The following is an 18,992-nucleotide window of genomic DNA, read 5'->3' on the forward strand; positions in this document are numbered from 1 at the left end:
GTGTCCCCACATACAGTATACTGTGCTCTTAGTGCCTCCACACATTATAATTCTTCTTGGTTTCTGGCTTCAGGAGATACTGCACTATACATCCAGATGGCGACACCATCAGGAAGTCATGCGCGGAACCACATTGGGTGCCAAGGCATATTCATTTTAGTTTTATAACAATTTTCGGTGATGTATTTAATATCTATTTTTTAAAAAAAATCCTAAAAATCTTGCAATTCCAACTTTTGCCGCTAAGCCTAAAACATTCTGTGACTTCCAGTTTCCAATAGAAGGGCCATGGGCCAAAGACACATTGGTCTAGCGCACACTTCAATGGGAGAATTTTCTGGGCATGCCCTGTAACCTGTACAGAGTAGGGAGTAGATGTGATACATGTGAAATCCTCTATGGTGACTGATGGATTTTATGTCTTATGTACATATACATGATAGCTGTGATCATCAGTGTGCTGTAAGTGAAGTGACTGCTTCCAAGAAATCTCCTACAGGAAACAGGAAGTCTTAGCCTATTATATAGCCTAGTGGACATTGGCAGAACTGCAGGATTTTGGAGAATTTTTTTTCATCTAGATCAGAGGTTCTCAAACTTATTTTGTCTACCGCCCACTTCGAGAATTAATTATTTTCTAGCGCCCCCCCCCCCCAATTTTTTTACTTTACTACATCTTAAGAATCACAATCGCAGTCATTATGTTAATATTGGAGCTTACCGCCATCTATGGTACAGTTTGACAACTTTTGGACAGGAAATAGTTACTGTCTAGTCCCCTAGATGGCGTTACACGAGGAAACGCGCGTTAAGCGTAAAGGAGCGGTAAAGTTTGTGTTAAAAGCAAAAAAACAATTTTAAAGGGGTAGCCTCATGAAGCTTGATCTGCCTTCTAAGCTGCCTAAAAATTTTCTTTCTTCCTGTTTGCTTGTGTCAATTAGCCCCGCTCCCAAATTAGCGTGTAGCTCCGCCCACCACATAGCGTGATCCTATGGGATGACTGAAGGGCCTGTGATGTCATCAAAAGGTCCTGTAGACTTGGATTTACCTTGTACGGAGTTTCCTAAAGGACCTGGCTCCTCTGCCCACTAGCAGCCTGCTCTATATAATAAAGCTTTATCCTAGTGAACAGAGAGACCAGGTCCTTTAGCCCAGTAGGATTTAGACTGCTTTATATAAGAAAGCAGCACTTATTCAACACACCCCCCTCTATCTCACAGCAGGGAGCTAGGTGATGTGTATGTGATGTGTATGTGTGGTGCAGACACAGGCTGGCTCCGTACACTCAGCCCCCCCACAGCAGGGAGCTACGTCATGTGGCTCCCTCAGCAATGAGCAGGGGGCCAGGTGCTAGTGTCCAGAATGACGTGAATAAAGTAAGATAGTGGACAAACAAAGCAGTTTTCCTGAAGCAGTGTATTTAGGAAAAGTCTTAAATCCACATTAACAAGCAGTATAGATAGAATCATTGTTATGATACTACCCCTTTAAATTAGCCATCGCCCCCCTAAACCGCTTCAACGCCCCCCAATCTTCTCTGTGCCCTTTACTGCCCCCCTATAGGCCTCCAGTGCCCACAAGGGGGCGTTATCGCCCACTGAGAAAGACTGATCTAGATAATAACATGGAAACATTTTAAAAACTGTATCAAAATTCTTTAAAAATATGTTTAACATAAAACTTTGTTTATAAATAGGTTATTTTTTGGTGACACATTGCCTTTAAATATAGTTTGATGCCCCTGCGCAAGTGTAATATATTCTCTTTTAGCCATGTCACAATTACCGTATTTTTCTATAAGACGCACCCAGGTTTTAGAGGAGAAAAATAGGGAAAAAAAATTTTCAGGCAAAAAATGGTAAAATATTTAATATATGGGAGTTGTAGTTTTGGAACAGCTGCAAGGCCACATTGACAGGTGACCTTGCAGCTGTACGGGGATGTATAGGGCTTTTTTTTTGTGGGGCCAGGTGTACTTTTTAGATATACCATTTTGGGAAATGTTTATTACTTAGATCACCTTTTATTTAATTCAGAGGCAAAACAGAGAGAAAAACCCGGCAGTTTAGCACTTTTGATTTTGACGTTCACTGTACATAAAAATATTAGTAGACCGGGCATTTTCAGACACAGGGATACCTAATGTGTATGTTTCACAGTAATGTTATACTTTTATATGTATTCTAGGGAAAGGAGGTGAACTTTTATTTATTTTATTTTTTATTATTATTATTTTTTTTTTTAAGTGTTTTTTTTTATTTTTTTACTATTTTAATATCCCCCGCCTAGGGGGCTTGAACCTGCAATCATTTGATTGCAAGTCCCATAGACGGCAATACAAGTGTATTTCCGTCTATGGGAGATTCTATACATTACTATCGCGGAGTGTCATAGACCAGCCGCGATAGTAATATATTCTATGACAGGCCTGGGAGCCTTCATTAGGCTCCTGGCTGTCATCGGAACAGGTCGGCTCCTGCGGCCTCGCCGTGCAGGAGCCGGCCTGCATCACTAAAGGTATGGGGCCGGTGGGGACCGGCCCCGGGGCTAACTGACTGCCAGGACCTGCGGAGGAGGAGTGGATTTGCAGCATGGCCGCGCTACTGTCACCGCTGGTTTACTTCAGCGGCAGTATCGCGGCAATCTGCAGGCCCTGGCAGCTAAGACAGTCCCCGGCATCTGCTGTAATAGACCGGCGGATGCTGGGGAGTGTCTTAGCTGCCGGGGCCTGCAGATTGTCACGCTCCTGCCGCTGAAGAAAACCAGCGGTGGCAGTATCGCGGCAATCTGCAGGCCCCGGCAGCTAAGACACTCCCCGGCATCCGCCGGTCTATTACAGCAGATGCCGGGGACTGTCTTAGCTGCCGGGGCCTGCAGATTGCCGCGATACTGCCGCTGAAGAAAACCAGCGGTGACAGTAGCGCGGCCATCCACATTCAGACTATAAGACGCAGCCTCATTTTCCTCCGAAATTTTGGGGGAAAAAAGTGCGTCTTATAGTCCGAAAAATACGTCACTTCTGGAGGACAGAGGAGCCCTTTTCATAGAGTAGATATAATAAGCACCTAATGGTTTCAATAGCCACCCTGTACTACTTCATTATCCCTGTAGGGGCACTGTTTTTAATATGAGCACTTACACAGCAGTTTTACGATGCCGTATCTTCCCTGTACAAACGTGATGTTGAACATGCAGCCTCGAATGTCCAATCCTTGAAATACTGTATTCATAGAGAATAATTACGTAACAATTAGAAATGGGTGTTTACGTCTGGCAGCGTGACATCTGTATACGGCCTGTGGTTTCTATCTGGGCCTCATAAGGTTATACAAACCATATGGAAAGAGTTTGTGATGAATGATAATAGGATCCGGCTTCAGGATGACATCATTGGATGCTCCTGATCACTTGGTTTTCTTAAGTTAAGTGGAGCTGAAGTCTGGAAGATGTAGAATGTTATAACATAGCAGTAAGGAGTGCGGGGTGGGGCGGTATGTTGTGGTTCAAAGTAGGGTATAAGTCTTGGAGAGATTAAAGGATCTTCATATTTTTTTCTTAATAATATTTTTGTGCATACAAAATCAATTCATTTATCACAGAATGCACAAAGATTGTGGTGATGCTTATTTTGTGTACAGAATGTATTATGTCACACGATATTGATTTTGTCATACACAATTTATTTTGTCACCACAAAATCCCAAAATCTGGTGCACAGAAAATGACATTTTGTAACACTATGGGGTGTTTGTTTAAACAGCGAATAGAAAATGAACCAACCAATTTGGGACAGAATGTTATTATGTGACGGAATGTTAATTTGTCACATAACGACTTGGGAAGGAGATGACCATGCTAAGACTTAAGGGCTGTTCCCACATAGGAATTGGATGCTGATCTGGGGTGGATTTCGTCACCAAATCAGCGACAGATTATACCCAGATTCTGCCTCCCGTTGTTGTCAATAGGAGACAGAGGTCGCAGTAGGACTCTGATAAATAAACACACTGCTCCATTTTGCCATGGATGGAAGCCATTATATCAGGGGGCTCTGCAGTGCGAACGACCCCTTACAGTTTAAAATGTTCCCCCAAGCATCCTTCTCTGACGTCGGATGTGGAGAGACGTTGTCAAGGCAAAGTTTAAAATGGTCAGAGAATACTGTGCATGTGTCCTAATAGAGTAGTATGCATGATACTTGCCAGATGCCATATCGTAGCCTCTGAACTTGCCTCTTGCGACTCTCTGCACAGATCAGGCAGAGAATGTGCCTTTAATTGTGACTAGAATGTAAGCTTGGATTTTTAATATGGCTGTGAGCAGGCTTGGAGATTGGTAAGTGAGGCCGCGGGCACACAAACCCCACAACCACTGTTATCATTGTACTCTGGGGAGTTTTTAAGACCTCAGAGTATAATGATTGTTGGTCCAGGAAAGGTGAGGGAACATAAAAAACACTGTTACTGACCTTTCCTGTGATACGAAAGGCTTCGGGCCTGGTGGTGACGTCGCGGACATGTTTATTTGTGGTCCACAATGGGGCACAATACTGTGTGCAAGAGCCACTATGGGGCATAATACTGTGTGCAAGAGCCACAATGGGGCACAATACTGTGTGCAAGAGCCACAATGGGGCACAATACTGTGTGCAAGAGCCACTATGGGGCATAATACTGTGTGCAGGGGCCACTATGGGGTATAATCAGGGCCGGCTCCAGGTTTTTATGGGCCCTTGGGCGACAGAGCCTCAGTGGGCCCCCTTGTAAAGGAGGCGGGGGAGTCGAGACACTGTGCGTCGCAGATGAAGCGAGTGACGTCATGCAGGAGTGTGGTGTCACCAACGCCATACCTCCCAATTTTTAAAGAGAAGAAAGAGGAGCAAATTTGGCTCCACCTACTTTTGTTGATTCCACCCATTCTCATTCATTTATCATGTGCTCCCACACAGTACAATCCTCCTACAGTCACCCGTAAATTATATGCCCCCCCTCCATCTCTCCCCCAGTTTCATATACACCCTTCCTTTGCCCCCAGTTTCATGTCCTCCCTCCATCTCTGTCCCCAGTTTCATCACATTCTCCCCCTTCATCTGCCCACAGTTTCATGTCCCCCGTCTCTGCCCCAGTGTCATGCTGTTCTCTCCCCACCCCCTTCATCTGCCCCAGTGTCATGCTGTTCCCCCCCTCCCCTTCATTTGCCCCCCAGTTTCTTTGGGCCCCCTCCATTTTTGTCCCCAGTTTCATGCCGTTCTCTCCCCACCACCTTCATGTTCTCCAGTGTCATGCCGTTCCCCCCCTCCCCTTCATTTGCCCCCCAGTTTCATGGGCCCCCTTCATTATGTTCCACCTTTATATTTAATACAAAACAAACACTTACACTCACCTTCCATCACTCACCTTCCATCGATCCCCCGACGCTCCTCTCTCCAGTCACATACGCGATTAAAGCAGGAGCTGTGAGTTCAGCTCCTGCTTAGCTGCGGCCCGGCTTGCGTGTGTATGCGTGATGACGTCATCGCGCCTACACACGTAAGCCGGGCCGGAGCTTTAAAGTAGGAGCTGAACTCACAGCTCCTGCTTTAATCGCGTATGTATTCCAGCTCATCGGCGGACGGACGCCGATGAGCTGAAATCGTGAAAGGCAAGTGCCGGGGGGCCCCCAGAGGCTCTGTGGGCCCCGGCACTTGCCCGACTATGCCGTGCGCTGACGCCGGCCCTGGGTATAATACTGTGTGCAGGGGCCACTATGGGGCATAATACTGTGTGCAAGAGCCACTATGGGGTATAATACTGTGTGCAGGGGCCACTATGGGGGATAATACTGTGTGCAGGGGCCCACTATGGGGGATAATATTGTGTTCAGGGGCCACTATGGGACATAATACTGTGTGCAGGGGCCACTATGGGGCATAATACTGTGTGCAGGGGCCCACTATGGGGCATAATACTGTGTGCAGGGATGCAGTTTATGCTGGGGGGGGGGGCACGTCAAATGTTCATCTTGCGGCCCCACCATTCTTACTTACGTCACTGGGTTCCATTCATAGGTGTAACTTGAAGCTCCTGGGTGTCAATGACAAATCTGTTTGATGGTCCCATGAACCTTATAGTAGTGGATAGATGGAGATTCTAGATGTTAGAGAGAGTCCAATGGAACCATCCAAGTACTATGACACCCATTTCAACTCCTGTAAACACTCTATTGGGTGGTAGCATGGTGGCTCAGTGGTTAGCACTGATTCCTTGCAGCACTGGGGTCTGAGGTTCATATCCAACCAAAGAAAACATCTGTGTGAAATCTGTATTTTTGCCTGTGCTTCTTCCCACATGCCAAAAATATACTGATAGGTAAATTGGCTTCCTGAGGGTGTTGGGGATGAGCACCTGTATGGCAGCTGATAACTCCCATACTACACAACTCTCCCTGAGAAAGCGCATTACAATGTTTGGTTGTCATACTGGTTCACATCAACCATTAACATTGGTAATATAGGGATCTGGGACTGGTACGGAGCTGGATGGAACCATTTTGGGAACCCCTTTTTTTTTGCCCAAATTCTGAGAATTCGAGACTATCTGGCATAAGAACAGATGTTTCAGTTATGTAGATAAAATTGCCCATGTGTGGCCTATGCAGATTATAACCACAGTGTATCCGCACACATTAGATGCAGCAGGGACCGCTGACTTCTGTAGCCGATGTTTTTCAATGTTCCGGCTGTAGTAACAATGTGACTTGTTTTTCAGCTCCTCTCCAGGCTTTACATCTTGAAGTGGTGCCAGTCGCTGGCAGAAACCAAGAAGTGAATTTGTCAGCTGTTATACAGCCAAGCAATGTAAACCTGTCTGTCTACTACTGGTGGATTGGAAATAACCTGCAGGTACAAGCGCATATTTGTGTTGCAGTCGACCATTTTAACACAGATTGATCCTGAAGGTCACTCCTGCCAGCGGGTGACTACTGCGTGCTCACTGAACAGTAAATTCTCCGTCTTGTAAAGTTAAAATTGGAACAAAAGAAAGAGAACTTCTGTAAAACTATGTAGAATTGCCAAAATGGAGGGTCAATATGTTTGCAATTTCTTTTTTTTTCTATTTTTTTAATTCCTTTGCGTATGATGTTTTTTTGTTTTTTTTTTAGCCATTCCTCACTTTGGACAGCTACCTCGTGACCAGATTTACTGAGGCTGGAGAGTTCAGGGTGACGGTGCAGGTCTTATACTGGAACTCCATGTTGCAAGACTCAAAAGTTGTCAGAGTATTTGGTAAGAACCTTCTTTTCGTTCCACCCATTGCCATGAACAGGTAGATGTTACCGCTAAATAAGATTGGTATAGTTATAGGTTTTATCTTCTTTAGGTCATACATTCCCTCAATTTGTTTTCTTCAGTCTTCTCATTTTAGATACTTTTTAGCTTGGGGCCATCAGGGCACAGCAAAAATAGATGGTAATGGTTCATTTCAGTTGGCTAGTGAAAGTCTCGGGAGTCTGAAAGTGCCTTACTGTCGAAGCCTTGAAGCAGGGGTCCTCAAACTTTTTAAACAGTGGGCCGGAGGCAGAGCAGGTTGCACAAACATCGGGAGCGGTGCCCTCCAATAGGTAAAGTGACGTGCGCTCCATGGCCTGGCCCGAGCTCTCCAGGAGCTTCATTATAAATGCACGCCTGCCAGCGTTGTCGGCGGGGCCAGACAGAAGTGCTTGGCGGGCCGCATGTGGCCCGCGGGCTGCAGTTTGAGGACCCCTGCCTTGAAGGAATGCCAATGGGGTAAAAAGTAGTAGTCACATTGACAAGGCTTTCTGCCAGACCTTCCAGTGCTCCTCAAGAGCTGATGCAGTGCAGAGGGGAACCTGTAGAGTGTATGATGGTGGTTGCAGTTTTAGTGCGGGCTCACACCTGCGCCCGATCTCCACTTTCAGGTTTCCGTCTTCTGCCCGAGAAACTCGACAGGAGACGGAATCCGGCAGTCAGTTTTCAAACCCATTCATTTGTATGGGTTTGCAAAGTGTCCGCCCGTGAGCGTCTTCTGCCTCTCTGCGGCAAAACTGTTTCTTTTAACCAGACACAAAGTTGAACTCTGTAGGACTTTGTGTCTGGTTAAAAACAAAACAGTTTCGCCACGGAGACCAGAAGACGCTCACGAGCGCTCATGGACTCCCTGGTTTCCATCTCCTGTCAGCAGAAGATGGAAACCCACAAAGTGGAGATAGGGCGCAGATGTAAACCCGCCCTTACCCAGAGCTCGTCCTAGTGGTGAGCCTATCTGAGCCTGATGGTGGCCGGAATGTAAAATTAAGACTCAGGACATTGTTATGGGAAACGGCAACTCATGCTTTTACTTGTGAGAGAGACATCTGGTAACAACAGCAGAACTGCATCCATGCAATGGAGACATGCTGCTTGGGAACATAGACGTTGGCTGGAGTTGAGGTTGGATGATGGTCATTCAGGGTCTTCCTTAATTTGGCAGTCTTTCAATCATGAAAATGTCTTCAGTGTGCAGACTCAAATAGAGTGTCCTGTCTGACCTAAGGCTAACAGGTAGGGTTGTAGTTGTCCAGATAACAGTTACCCGCACAGTCTATTCTTGTACATCTCCTGGTGCAGAACAACATCAGGACTGACTTGTAGCTGACAGATCTTCAATCTAACCAAGAACTCAGCCCTGACTTCACACTTCTCCCTAACTGGGGAGAGAGCTTGCTTACTCCTCTCTCTAAATGGCAAAGGAGCAGACTCTCTTTGTTGTCCTAGGAGGACTCCACTAAGCAGGGTGGTTATAACTGTGGCCCCCCCATCACCAAATCTTAAAAATAAAGTCCATAGTATAGAGAAAATGGGAGCTCACCGTGATTGTTTCGGGGCTATTTCTTCAGGGTGCATGATCAGATTTCCGAATCCATGGAAAACAGTAGGTATTCAACAAAAGGTAGAGAAGAACGGCATCACTCCGAAGAATTTTCATAAAAAATAACTTTTAATCCATATAATTAAAATTACAAAGAAAAATAAGTGAAAAAGAAATGAAAAAAGTGGGAATACATATTAAAAACTCCAACGCGTTTCAGAACTCAAGCCATGACTAAGGAACCTTGAGTTCTGAAACGCGTTGGTATTTTAATATGTATTTCCACTTTTTTCATTTCTTTTTCACTTATTTTTCTTTGTAATTTTAATTATATGGATTAAAAGTTATTTTTTATGAAAATTCTTCGGAGTGATGCCGTTCTTCTCTACCTTTTGTTGAAATCTTAAAAATACCTGATGTGCACAAAGTGCTCCTATATGGTATAAAGCCCCTTAATGGCAGCCACACAGTGTAATTCCTCTCCAGCACAATATAATGCCCCTTAGTAGCCCATAACACAATCAAATTCCCCATGAATGCATCACACAATAACCTGCCCCCCCCCCCCACCCTTCTCCTTTCCTTTCCTACCCCAGTGGTCCATTAGACATTATATTATAATGTCCCCTCAAGTTGCCCTCATAGTTTCATGTGCCTCGTCCAGGTTGCTTGCACAGTTTCATCTCCCCTCCAGGTTTCCCCCACGGTTTTATGTTCCCCCTCCAGGTTTCCCCCATAATTTCATGCCCCCCAGGTTGACACCACACTGCAAGTGCACCGTTGGCCCTCCAATTATGCAATCTTTTATCAAATTATGGGGATAACGTCCATCCTTAGGGAGAGACCACCTTCTCAGGTGCATTGGTACCAATGCATACACTGAGATACTGAGTATTTAGGAGATTTAATTTGCAGCTCTGCTTGTTCAGGTAGGCTGCTGGATACAAGCACAAGCCCACCACCAATAAAACCTCAATTTACATAGAAGTTTAGCATCTAAATGACGAAACCAACCGCAAAATGTGTGAAAGTAAGCACACAAGAAAAACATGGATGAATGAAAACACATAGAGAAATATTATTATATATCACGCGTGGTTGTCAGTTTCACGTCTTCCTCTTATTGAAGTACATTAAAATCTATGGCCAAACCTCACATCCCAAATTCAGAAATTGATTGAATCATTTTGTAGATGCAGAAGGTAAATCCTACAATATAATGTTCTTGGAATCCCAATATCTATATGATATATCAAATTTAGAATAAAACTATTGGCTATAATAGTCCTGTCCCGATCACTATGGTAGGAGTGTTCTAAGTCTTCAGATGTCTCGTATTCATATATAGAAGTATATTTCTGATAGACATCATGGGTGGGTGTGGCCATAGATGAACATTCTGTAACGATGGAAACAGATGTTGCAGTCAACATTGTATTTCCATGGTTATCAGGATTGTCATGTGTTCACTATATGTTTCCTTTAGTATAAGCATTGTAATATATAATAATTCATTATTATTATTATTATTATTATATATTATTCTATATAAAAATATAGGATAACTAAATATCGGATCATTTTATACAATAATAATAATCAATATTTTATTTAGGAATATTGGAAGACAGTGGGGAAACTATTTGCGGTATTAATAAAGATGCCCTTTTTCTCCACTTCTACCCCATTCTATCCCAGCTTCCCAATATATTATGAAAACTTATGGGGTTTGGAGGGTCGAGAGTCAAAAATGAAAATCCAAAAAGGCCTCAGCTGGGAAAGGGTTAAGCTGTTCCCCTATTCAAGTGAATGTAAAACCAGACTTAGCCCATGGGTAAAATTCATGCTGTTGCAGTCCCAAACTATGGGACATTTTAACCCACTCCTCATTTCGCCCAGGAAGGTTTTTCAGACCTGCAAATTTTTGTGTCATTGTGTAAAGTGACTGATGGCTCTTATATATGTGTCTTACAGATGATTTCCAGGTCCTTCCATTGACATTCAGCAAACACCTGGACATCTATAATCCCAATATCCCAGAGTGGAGAGAAGATATTGGACAAATAGTAACCCGGCTCCTTGCAAAGGTATACATGTAGACATGGAGTCTGTTCCCGACCACTAGGCCCTATTTCCAGTTTTTGGGTTGATCAGATTTGGGCGGCGTATTCGTAGATCTGAAATAAAGATAAAATAATTCTCACTACTGTCTGTAATGTACAAGGAAAACCATTGAGATAATAAGAAAATGTATTACAATGACCAGAAACGCCCGTGTATGATCACAACAACCGATAACATACTGTCATATCCATTACTATTACTGACACATCAGATGGGCCCCTGGTGTCGAGTTTATAACTTTCAATGAAGCACAACTTTCAATTCTGACCACAAAACTGATGTGTTAGAATACAGGTCTTAACCGGGGCGCCATAAAGTGTCCACTGTAGTGAATAAAGGGGTTTTCCTATCTTATATCAGAGACAGTTCGGCCTTTAGGGATGTAGGTGCTGGTGTAGCATTATGTGACCTTCGCAGCTTTGTACACCCCGGTCTAATGGGGCTGCACTGCAGTTCCATGCACAACCAGATGTCTTGGATGCTGAGGTGCAGGGGTGACCGCTCTAAACCACTGCAGCAGCCCACACTTTTCAGGACTGGTGGCAGTCCTAGAGCTTGCAAGCCCCATTACCAAAAAGTGATGCAATATGCTTGCAATAACTCATCAGTTTATAGGATGGCATTGGTTTCTGTTCAGACTGTGCATCAGCCTGGGAGCATTTCTGAGGCTCCTGACCATGATTAACACCAGCAGATGGAGCAGCTGAGCAGAGAGGTAGTTCTACTCCACCATATTGTGATATTACTGCAGCCGTGGTCAGTGACTCCGAAATCCCCCCAGACCGATGCACAGTCTGAACAGAAGCAATAGTATTTAGGGTCTTTAGCCCCAACTCCAGCTCTGCACCTCCCCTCCAGTTGTAGGACAGGTTTTTTATAGAGAACGAGTGATTATGAAGATAATCTTGTTTCCCTAAGTCCTAACAGCGGCACAATGTGGGGTATTTCTGCCCCTGTGTGCTGGTAGGACAGGCGGATATTTAATTAGCCAATAAGATGCGTGGCAGGCCCTATAAGAGGGCACAAGAACCTCCCCTCTGCGTGTAAATACAAAAGTACCTCCATAATATTTATATACAGCTTTTAGACATAAGATATGATTCCCAGGGTGGGAAATCTTGTGCCGCTGTTAGGACTTAGGGAAACAAGATTATCTTCATAATCACTCGTTCCCTGTCGTCCTCAACAGCGGCACAATGTGGGGATATAGCAAGCAGGTCCCCAGGATGGGTGGGATTAACCCATAACCGAACTTAAAACGGTATGGGCAAAAGCAGTGGAACCTGCCACTTGGTCCTTCAGGCGATAATGCCGGATGAAGGTAGATTCCGACGCCCAGGAGGCCGCTGCACAGATTTGATCCACCGGCAAGGCACTCTTCTCAGCCTGAGAGGTGGACACTGCCCTGGTTGAGTGGGCATGAAGAAATGCTGGAGCTGACAAACCTTGGGTGGTATAGGCAATCTTAATAGTCTCGGTCACCCACCGGGATATTGTGGCTTTAGCGGCTTTGGCGCCCTTGTTTCTCCCCGAGTAGCTGACCAACAAGTTTTCAGTTCGCCTAAAAGGGCGAGTGCGCTGTAAGTAAATCTGTAGGCATCTGACCACGTCCAGTTTGTGCCATCTCTCTTCTTCAGCAGAAGAAGGGAAAGGAAAAAATACCGGAAGGGAGATTATCTGGTTTCTGTTTACAGCGGATGGAACCTTGGGACGAAAACCCGGGAGGAACCTAAGCTGCACATGGTCAGAGAAAAAGGTGGTATATGGCTCCTCAGCGGACAAGGCTTGCAGTTCACCAACCCGTTTGGCAGTTGTTACTGCCAATAGTAGCGCCATCTTGCCGGTTAATGACTTGAGGGAGCTTTCCTCCAAAGGTTCAAATGGATGAACACATAGAGCGTTTAGGACCGGAATAAGGTCCCATTGGTGGACAGGGGTGTTTACCACCGGTCTCAGCCTAGTTGCCCCTTTAATAAAGGTGCTCACTAAGGAATCTTGAGACAAACGCCTCCCCAGATAGGCGGACAGGGCCGCAACGTGTACTTTGAGTGTGGCCACAGCGAGACCTCTGTCTAGTCCGTCTTGAAGGAAGTCCAGGATCGCCTCCATAGGGGGATCGGTGGAGTCCACTTGATGCTGCAGACACCAGGCATTAAAGATGTTACTTATTCGACGGTAGTTCTTGTTAGTCGAATCTGCTCTGGCGCTGGATAGGGTCTTCAAGACGGCTTGTGACAGTCCTCTATTTCTCAATAGGGACTGGTCAACCTCCAGGCTGTCAGGTTGAGTCTCCTCAGATCCTGGCATCTCAGCTCTCCTTGGGTTACCAGGTCTGGGAGTGGGGGAAGCCTCCAATATATGCCCTGACTCATTTGTATGAGCTGAGCAAACCAAGCCCTTTTTGGCCAGAACGGGATTATGGCTATTCCCGAGGCTTGGTCCTGTCTTATTTTTATCAATACCTTCGGTATGATTGGAATTGGAGGGAAAATGTAAAACAGCCTGAACCTCCAAGGGATGGACAGGGCATCCACTGCCAAAGGATTGTCCTCCTGGTACAGGGAGCAGAAGGTCCCTACCTTGGCGTTGAGTCGGGTAGCCATAAGATCGACCTCCGGGAGACCCCATCTCTGGACGATCTGTTGAAATACGTCTGGATTGAGAGACCATTCTCCTGATACGGTAATACCCCGACTCAGCTGATCCGCTACTATGTTCAGGGAGCCCTTTATGTGAACAGCGGACAACTGGACCAGATTCTTCTCTGCCCAGGTGAAAATGAGATTCGTCTCTCTCAGCAAGGTTGGTGACCTGGTGCCCCCTTGTTTGTTTATATAAACAACCACCGTCGTATTGTCTGACCGGATCTTGACTGACTTGCCTTTCAATTCCGGGGCAAAGTGTACTAGGGCCAGGTACACTGCTCTGAGTTCCTTGAGATTGGATGACCCCAGCTCCGGACATCTCCATCGTCCTTGTACAGTTTTGTCTTGACAATGGGCTCCCCATCCCCACTGGGATGCATCTGTTGTCAACAGGGTCCACACTGTCGGGACCGTGGACCTTCCGTCTTTCAGGCGTATCCACCATCTGAGGGAAAGACGGGTAGCGGGAGAAAGGCAGATCTTCTTGTGCAGTCCCCGTGGAGACCTGTTCCAGGTTCTCAACACTTCCATCTGTAGGGGACGCAAATGCCATAAAGCCCAAGGGACCGCCCTGGCCGAGGATGACATTAGGCCCAGAACTCTCATGGCGGTGCGGATAGTTACCTGCCGAGTGCGCAATAGGAATCGTGCACTGGCTTGGATCCTTTCTTTTCTCGGACCGGAGAGGAAGATCTGCATCGCTTCTGAATCCACTAAAAAACCGAGGAATTTCCTTCGGGTGGATGGAACGACTTCGGACTTCTCCCAATTGATAATCCATCCTAATTCTTGTAGGAAGTTGATGGCAAGATTGAGCTGCTGGAGGAGGGCAGCAGGGGACTGAGCTTTCAATAGCCAGTCGTCTAGATAAGGGACGATGAAAAGACCCTGAAGTCTGAGGGTCGCAGCGACCGGAGCGATCACCTTGGTGAATACCAGTGGGGCGGATGTGATGCCGAAAGGCAGAGCTGTGAACTGATAGTGCTCCCTGTGGCCTGCCATGGAAACGGCAATCCTGAGGAACTTCCTGTGGGAAGGAGCAATAGGGACATGTAGATAAGCGTCCTTCAAGTCGAGGGTAACCATCACCTCTCCTGGTTGAAGAAAAACAGCTACGGAATCCACGGTCTCCATTCGAAATGACCTCTTTCTGATAAACTGGTTGAGGTACCTCAGGTCTATTATCATTCTCCAGCCCCCGGTGACTTTGGGGACCAGAAAGACGGGGGAGTAAACTCCCAGACCGTGATCTGAGGTTGGTACCTTCTCCAGGGCGCCCTTGGTAACATAATCGGCGACCGAGGCTTCCAGACTGGACTGCTGAGAAGGTGAAAGGATTCGGGTGATGACGAACCGATCTGGAGGAGGAAGGTGAAAATCGATATGATACCCGTGCTGTATAATCTTCAACACCCAAGGGTCTTGAATGTGGGTGGACCATGCTTTGAAAAAGGAGGCGAGACGTCCTCCCACAGGAAGAGGGGCCACAGGGAGCTGCCCCACGTCAAAACTCAGGCTTCCTCTTGGCATCCTCCTTGGGAGCGCCACGTCCGGCACCCCTAGGGCGGTATCTAGAACGCCGCTGCTGAGCCGGGCGTCTATAATTAGAGGAAGAACCTCTGCCTCTAGAGGGAGCACGTCTGCCCCTGGATGCTTGAGGTAGGGACCTTCCCCTACCTTCAGCTAAACCCTCCATAATGGCATCCAAACTTTGGCCAAACACTCTTCCCGGTTCAAAGGGGAGAGCGCAGAGAGCTGCCTTAGATGCAAAATCTGCACGCCAAGGCTTTAGCCACAGGGGTCTACGGGCAGCGGTGGATAACGCCATAGATTTGGCGGAGATCTTCAATTGATGGCGGGAAGCTTCCGCCAGATAATCTGCGGCCCTATGAACTCTCTTCATAGAGGACAGAATTTCGTCTCTATCCACGCCCGCATCTATATCCCGCTCCAAGGCGGCTAAACGGTTGCGCAGAAAGTCGCCAACCGTGGAGGAGGCTATGGCCACAGAGGCTTGTGCAGAGGAAGCGGAGTAGATCTTCTTTAGAGCAGAGTCCGCCCTGCGATCCAGAGGGTCTTGAAGATTGGAACCATCTTCTAGGGGCACCAGGGTTCTGCGGGACAGCTTGGCAACGGCCAAATCCACCTTCGGGGGAGGCCCCCAGGAATCCCACTGGGCAGTGTCAACAGGAAACAAAGTCTTGAAAATCCTGGAGAGAGTGTGTCCCTTCTCTGGCTGTTTCCACTGCTGCGCCATAAGGTCGGACAGCGTGGCGTCCGCATGGAAGGCAATATGTCCCCCAGAGGCAGACGTGGAGGCTTCCCCGTCAACATCTCGGCCCACTGTAGACCGGATGGACTTCAGCAGCCTGCCTGTTTGTTCAAAGTGGAACACAGGTCTGCCGGAAATTACTGAGTCGTCCTCAGAAGAATCATCCTCTGCCACCCGCAGCAATTCCAAAGGTGGCAGGGAGGAGGAACGGTGCTCAGGGCATGGTCTTTTGGTAAGCTGAGACAAGGTGGCATGAATTCCTTTGAGGGAATCATCCTGCAAAACAAAAGGAGAAAACAAGCAAGGGAAAACCTATTTACCCAAGCGATGCCCAAACTCACCATCTCCTTGACCCAGGCCATCATATCTCTGGGAGAGGGCTCCTCAGGTGGATGACCTCTACACCCGCGACAACGGGCCCATTCATAGCCTAAAAATAATAGGCAAGTTATAGGACCACAACACATGAAAGGGACCAACCCCTTAAGCCGCTACCTACCATCAGGGAGCGGTGTGTCGCAATTAAAACAGGAAAGGTGTTTCCTCTTGGCAGAGGATTTCCTCCTACCATCCCCAGGAGGGGTAGTAGAGGATGACATATCCTGCAATAAAGAGATAATAGACCATGCAAACTGTCACCATGCATCATACCATTGCACTTTTTTTTTTTAAAAAAAAAGGGTAGATCTTACCAGGTTCAGAAGACCGGATGAGTAAAGGTGACAGATAATAACCAGACTCAGGTTAACAAACGCAAACGCAATGCCAGTGAGACCAATAACAGACTCACAATAATAGCACAGCCTTCCAGATGCAGCAGGAAGGTACAAGTGACACGGCCGGCCTGACCTTTAACCTGGCCGGCCGGAAATGGGAGGAGCTAACCGCTCCCATCCACTACCCCAAAACAGGGGTTAATAAAGGCTACTATCTCCCCTCCCCAGCAATCCCCAAGCCAGGGGAACACTCACCCTCTCCTCCGCTAGGGCTCCGAACACTGGGAGTGGAGCCTGAAGTGAAGTGAAGGATAGTTTAGCTGGCCGTGCCGCCGGCCGGCCTGACCTCTAACCCGCGCCGCGAACTTCCGGTCAAAACCGGAAGTGAGCGCAAGCAAAGTGCGGCCGCCGCGAATGCAGCCATACAGAGGAGTTCCGGCTGCCGCACGGACCCGCCGTAACCACGGACGCAGTGGCGTGGTGCAGCTCTGAGGATCAGCGCTCAACAGACGCTGAAAGGGTAAGGAGGAGAGGGGAGGGAGCGGGGGAGGAGAAGGAGGATTCAGGGGGAAAAGCCAACGCAGGCTAACCAGCACCCTCTCCATAGGAAGAGGGTGATTTTGACAAAAACATCAAGCTCAACAGCTGAGCCCTGTAAGAGGACACAAGTCCTCACACCTGTCCTCTGTCCACACAGGACAGAAAAAAACACGCAGAGGGGAGGTTCTTGTGCCCTCTTATAGGGCCTGCCACGCATCTTATTGGCTAATTAAATATCCGCCTGTCCTACCAGCACACAGGGGCAGAAATACCCCACATTGTGCCGCTGTTGAGGACGACAGGGAAGCAATTTTTTTTTCACAGTCATACCCTTAAAGGCAATATGAGCAAAGCATGGATGTAGGTAGGTATCAGGGCCATTACCCTGACACTTTTTTAGGTTTTATTTTTTTGGCCTAATTCCAAATAACCCTTTTAAGGATTATCTTTCACCACTTACATCAACTCCAAGTCTTTGCATCTTCCAATAGGTGCTGCTCCACTGATTCTGGCACAGTTGGAATTATTTCTCTAGCCTCCACCATTCCTGAGCAATCATTGCTGCTAGTTTCAGCACAGTTATGTCCCCTGCTGTAAGTGGGCGGTCCCTGTCTATCTGCTGCAGCAAAGGACCGCCCACCTGAAGGTAGAGAGTCTACTTGTGCGGAAAATTACAAAAATGATTACTCGGAAACGGTGGGGACTAGAGAAAAAATTCCAACTGTGCTGGAATCAGTGAAGCGGTGCCTATTGAAAATGCTAATAGGTGGAGGGGGTGAAAGGTGCTCTTTAAGGGCCCGTAATACTGAATCATAGGGACTCTGTGTGCATATAGGCTTTGCTGTGTGCATAACGTCTGACTATAATCTTTTAAGCCTAGCCATTTTCTTTTATTTTTAGTATTATGAAATAATCGCATGATATTACAGGATGGATCAATATTCATCATAAATCTAATATCTCATATTTCCTGCTGTGTCTATGTACACCAGCCAGGCTTCATATCCTTTCCGGGGGCCTGGAGTGTATAGTGACAGATGATGAGGACGTTTCATTATGTGAGACTTTATTATTTGGTTTTGTGCCCCAGATAAAAAAAAAACACCAGGACATGATTTATATGCAGATTTTGCAGCCTTGGCAGATCCGCGCCACTAAACTGGCGGGACTAATGTTTATTTGGAAATTTGATTAAAAATGTGCGATTCTCTTCTCCAAAATGTGAGTTACGGGTCGTGTTCCATTATTGTCAAAAGATACACACTGCGAGATTCAGTCCAAAGCTCAGATGTCGGGGCAGCGGGAGGAATCCTGGAGACAGTACATCACTGTGCTGTATACTTGGCTGTACACAGAGTATCGGGTTTGCTTAGGCAGATGTCTGATTAAAAGGCAATTTATGGTCCTTACATACCTGGACGCTGGTTTTATTGCTCTCAATGTCATTTTCAGTTTTCCTCCTATTTAAGGCCTTTGGCTGCAGAGCGAGACGCTTTCCCCATATATTTGTTCTATTACATATGTGACATATTGTATAGACAGGGTCGGTTTGTTAAAGAAACAGAATCTGATGTTTTTCTATACAAAGGAGGAATTCATTATTCTTCCTCCCCCATAGTCACAAATCGGCCAAGTGACATTTATTACAGGCCTTGTCTCAGTGGGCAAGGTCAAGCGGGTGTGGGCAAGGCCTTCACCTGCACCATATTCATCAAAAATCTATGCTAGGTAAAAGATGGCCCTAGACCTTGAGTTATGACAATGCCCAGTCCTCCAATGCAGGGGACTAGCGATGAGCGAGTAGTATTCGATCGAATATCTCGCCGGCATAGGTATGCGTGTAATCGGC

General features: G+C 46.6%; 1 protein-coding gene across 2 annotated transcripts in view; it reads left to right on the forward strand.

The window, feature by feature from the left end:
* The window catches only part of SORCS2 (sortilin related VPS10 domain containing receptor 2), a 710,878-nt gene that overhangs the window by 676,506 nt on the left and 15,380 nt on the right, over positions 1–18,992 (forward strand). For both annotated transcript variants that reach the window (XM_075260385.1, XM_075260393.1), the window contains exons 20-22: positions 6,747–6,880; positions 7,141–7,264; positions 10,821–10,933. In XM_075260385.1, the coding sequence (XP_075116486.1) occupies positions 6,747–6,880; positions 7,141–7,264; positions 10,821–10,933 (371 nt within the window). The remainder of the gene's footprint in view (positions 1–6,746; positions 6,881–7,140; positions 7,265–10,820; positions 10,934–18,992) is intronic.

This window comes from Leptodactylus fuscus, chromosome 1 (genome assembly GCF_031893055.1).
Source record: "Leptodactylus fuscus isolate aLepFus1 chromosome 1, aLepFus1.hap2, whole genome shotgun sequence".
In the NCBI taxonomy this organism is placed as follows: Eukaryota; Metazoa; Chordata; class Amphibia; order Anura; family Leptodactylidae; genus Leptodactylus; species Leptodactylus fuscus.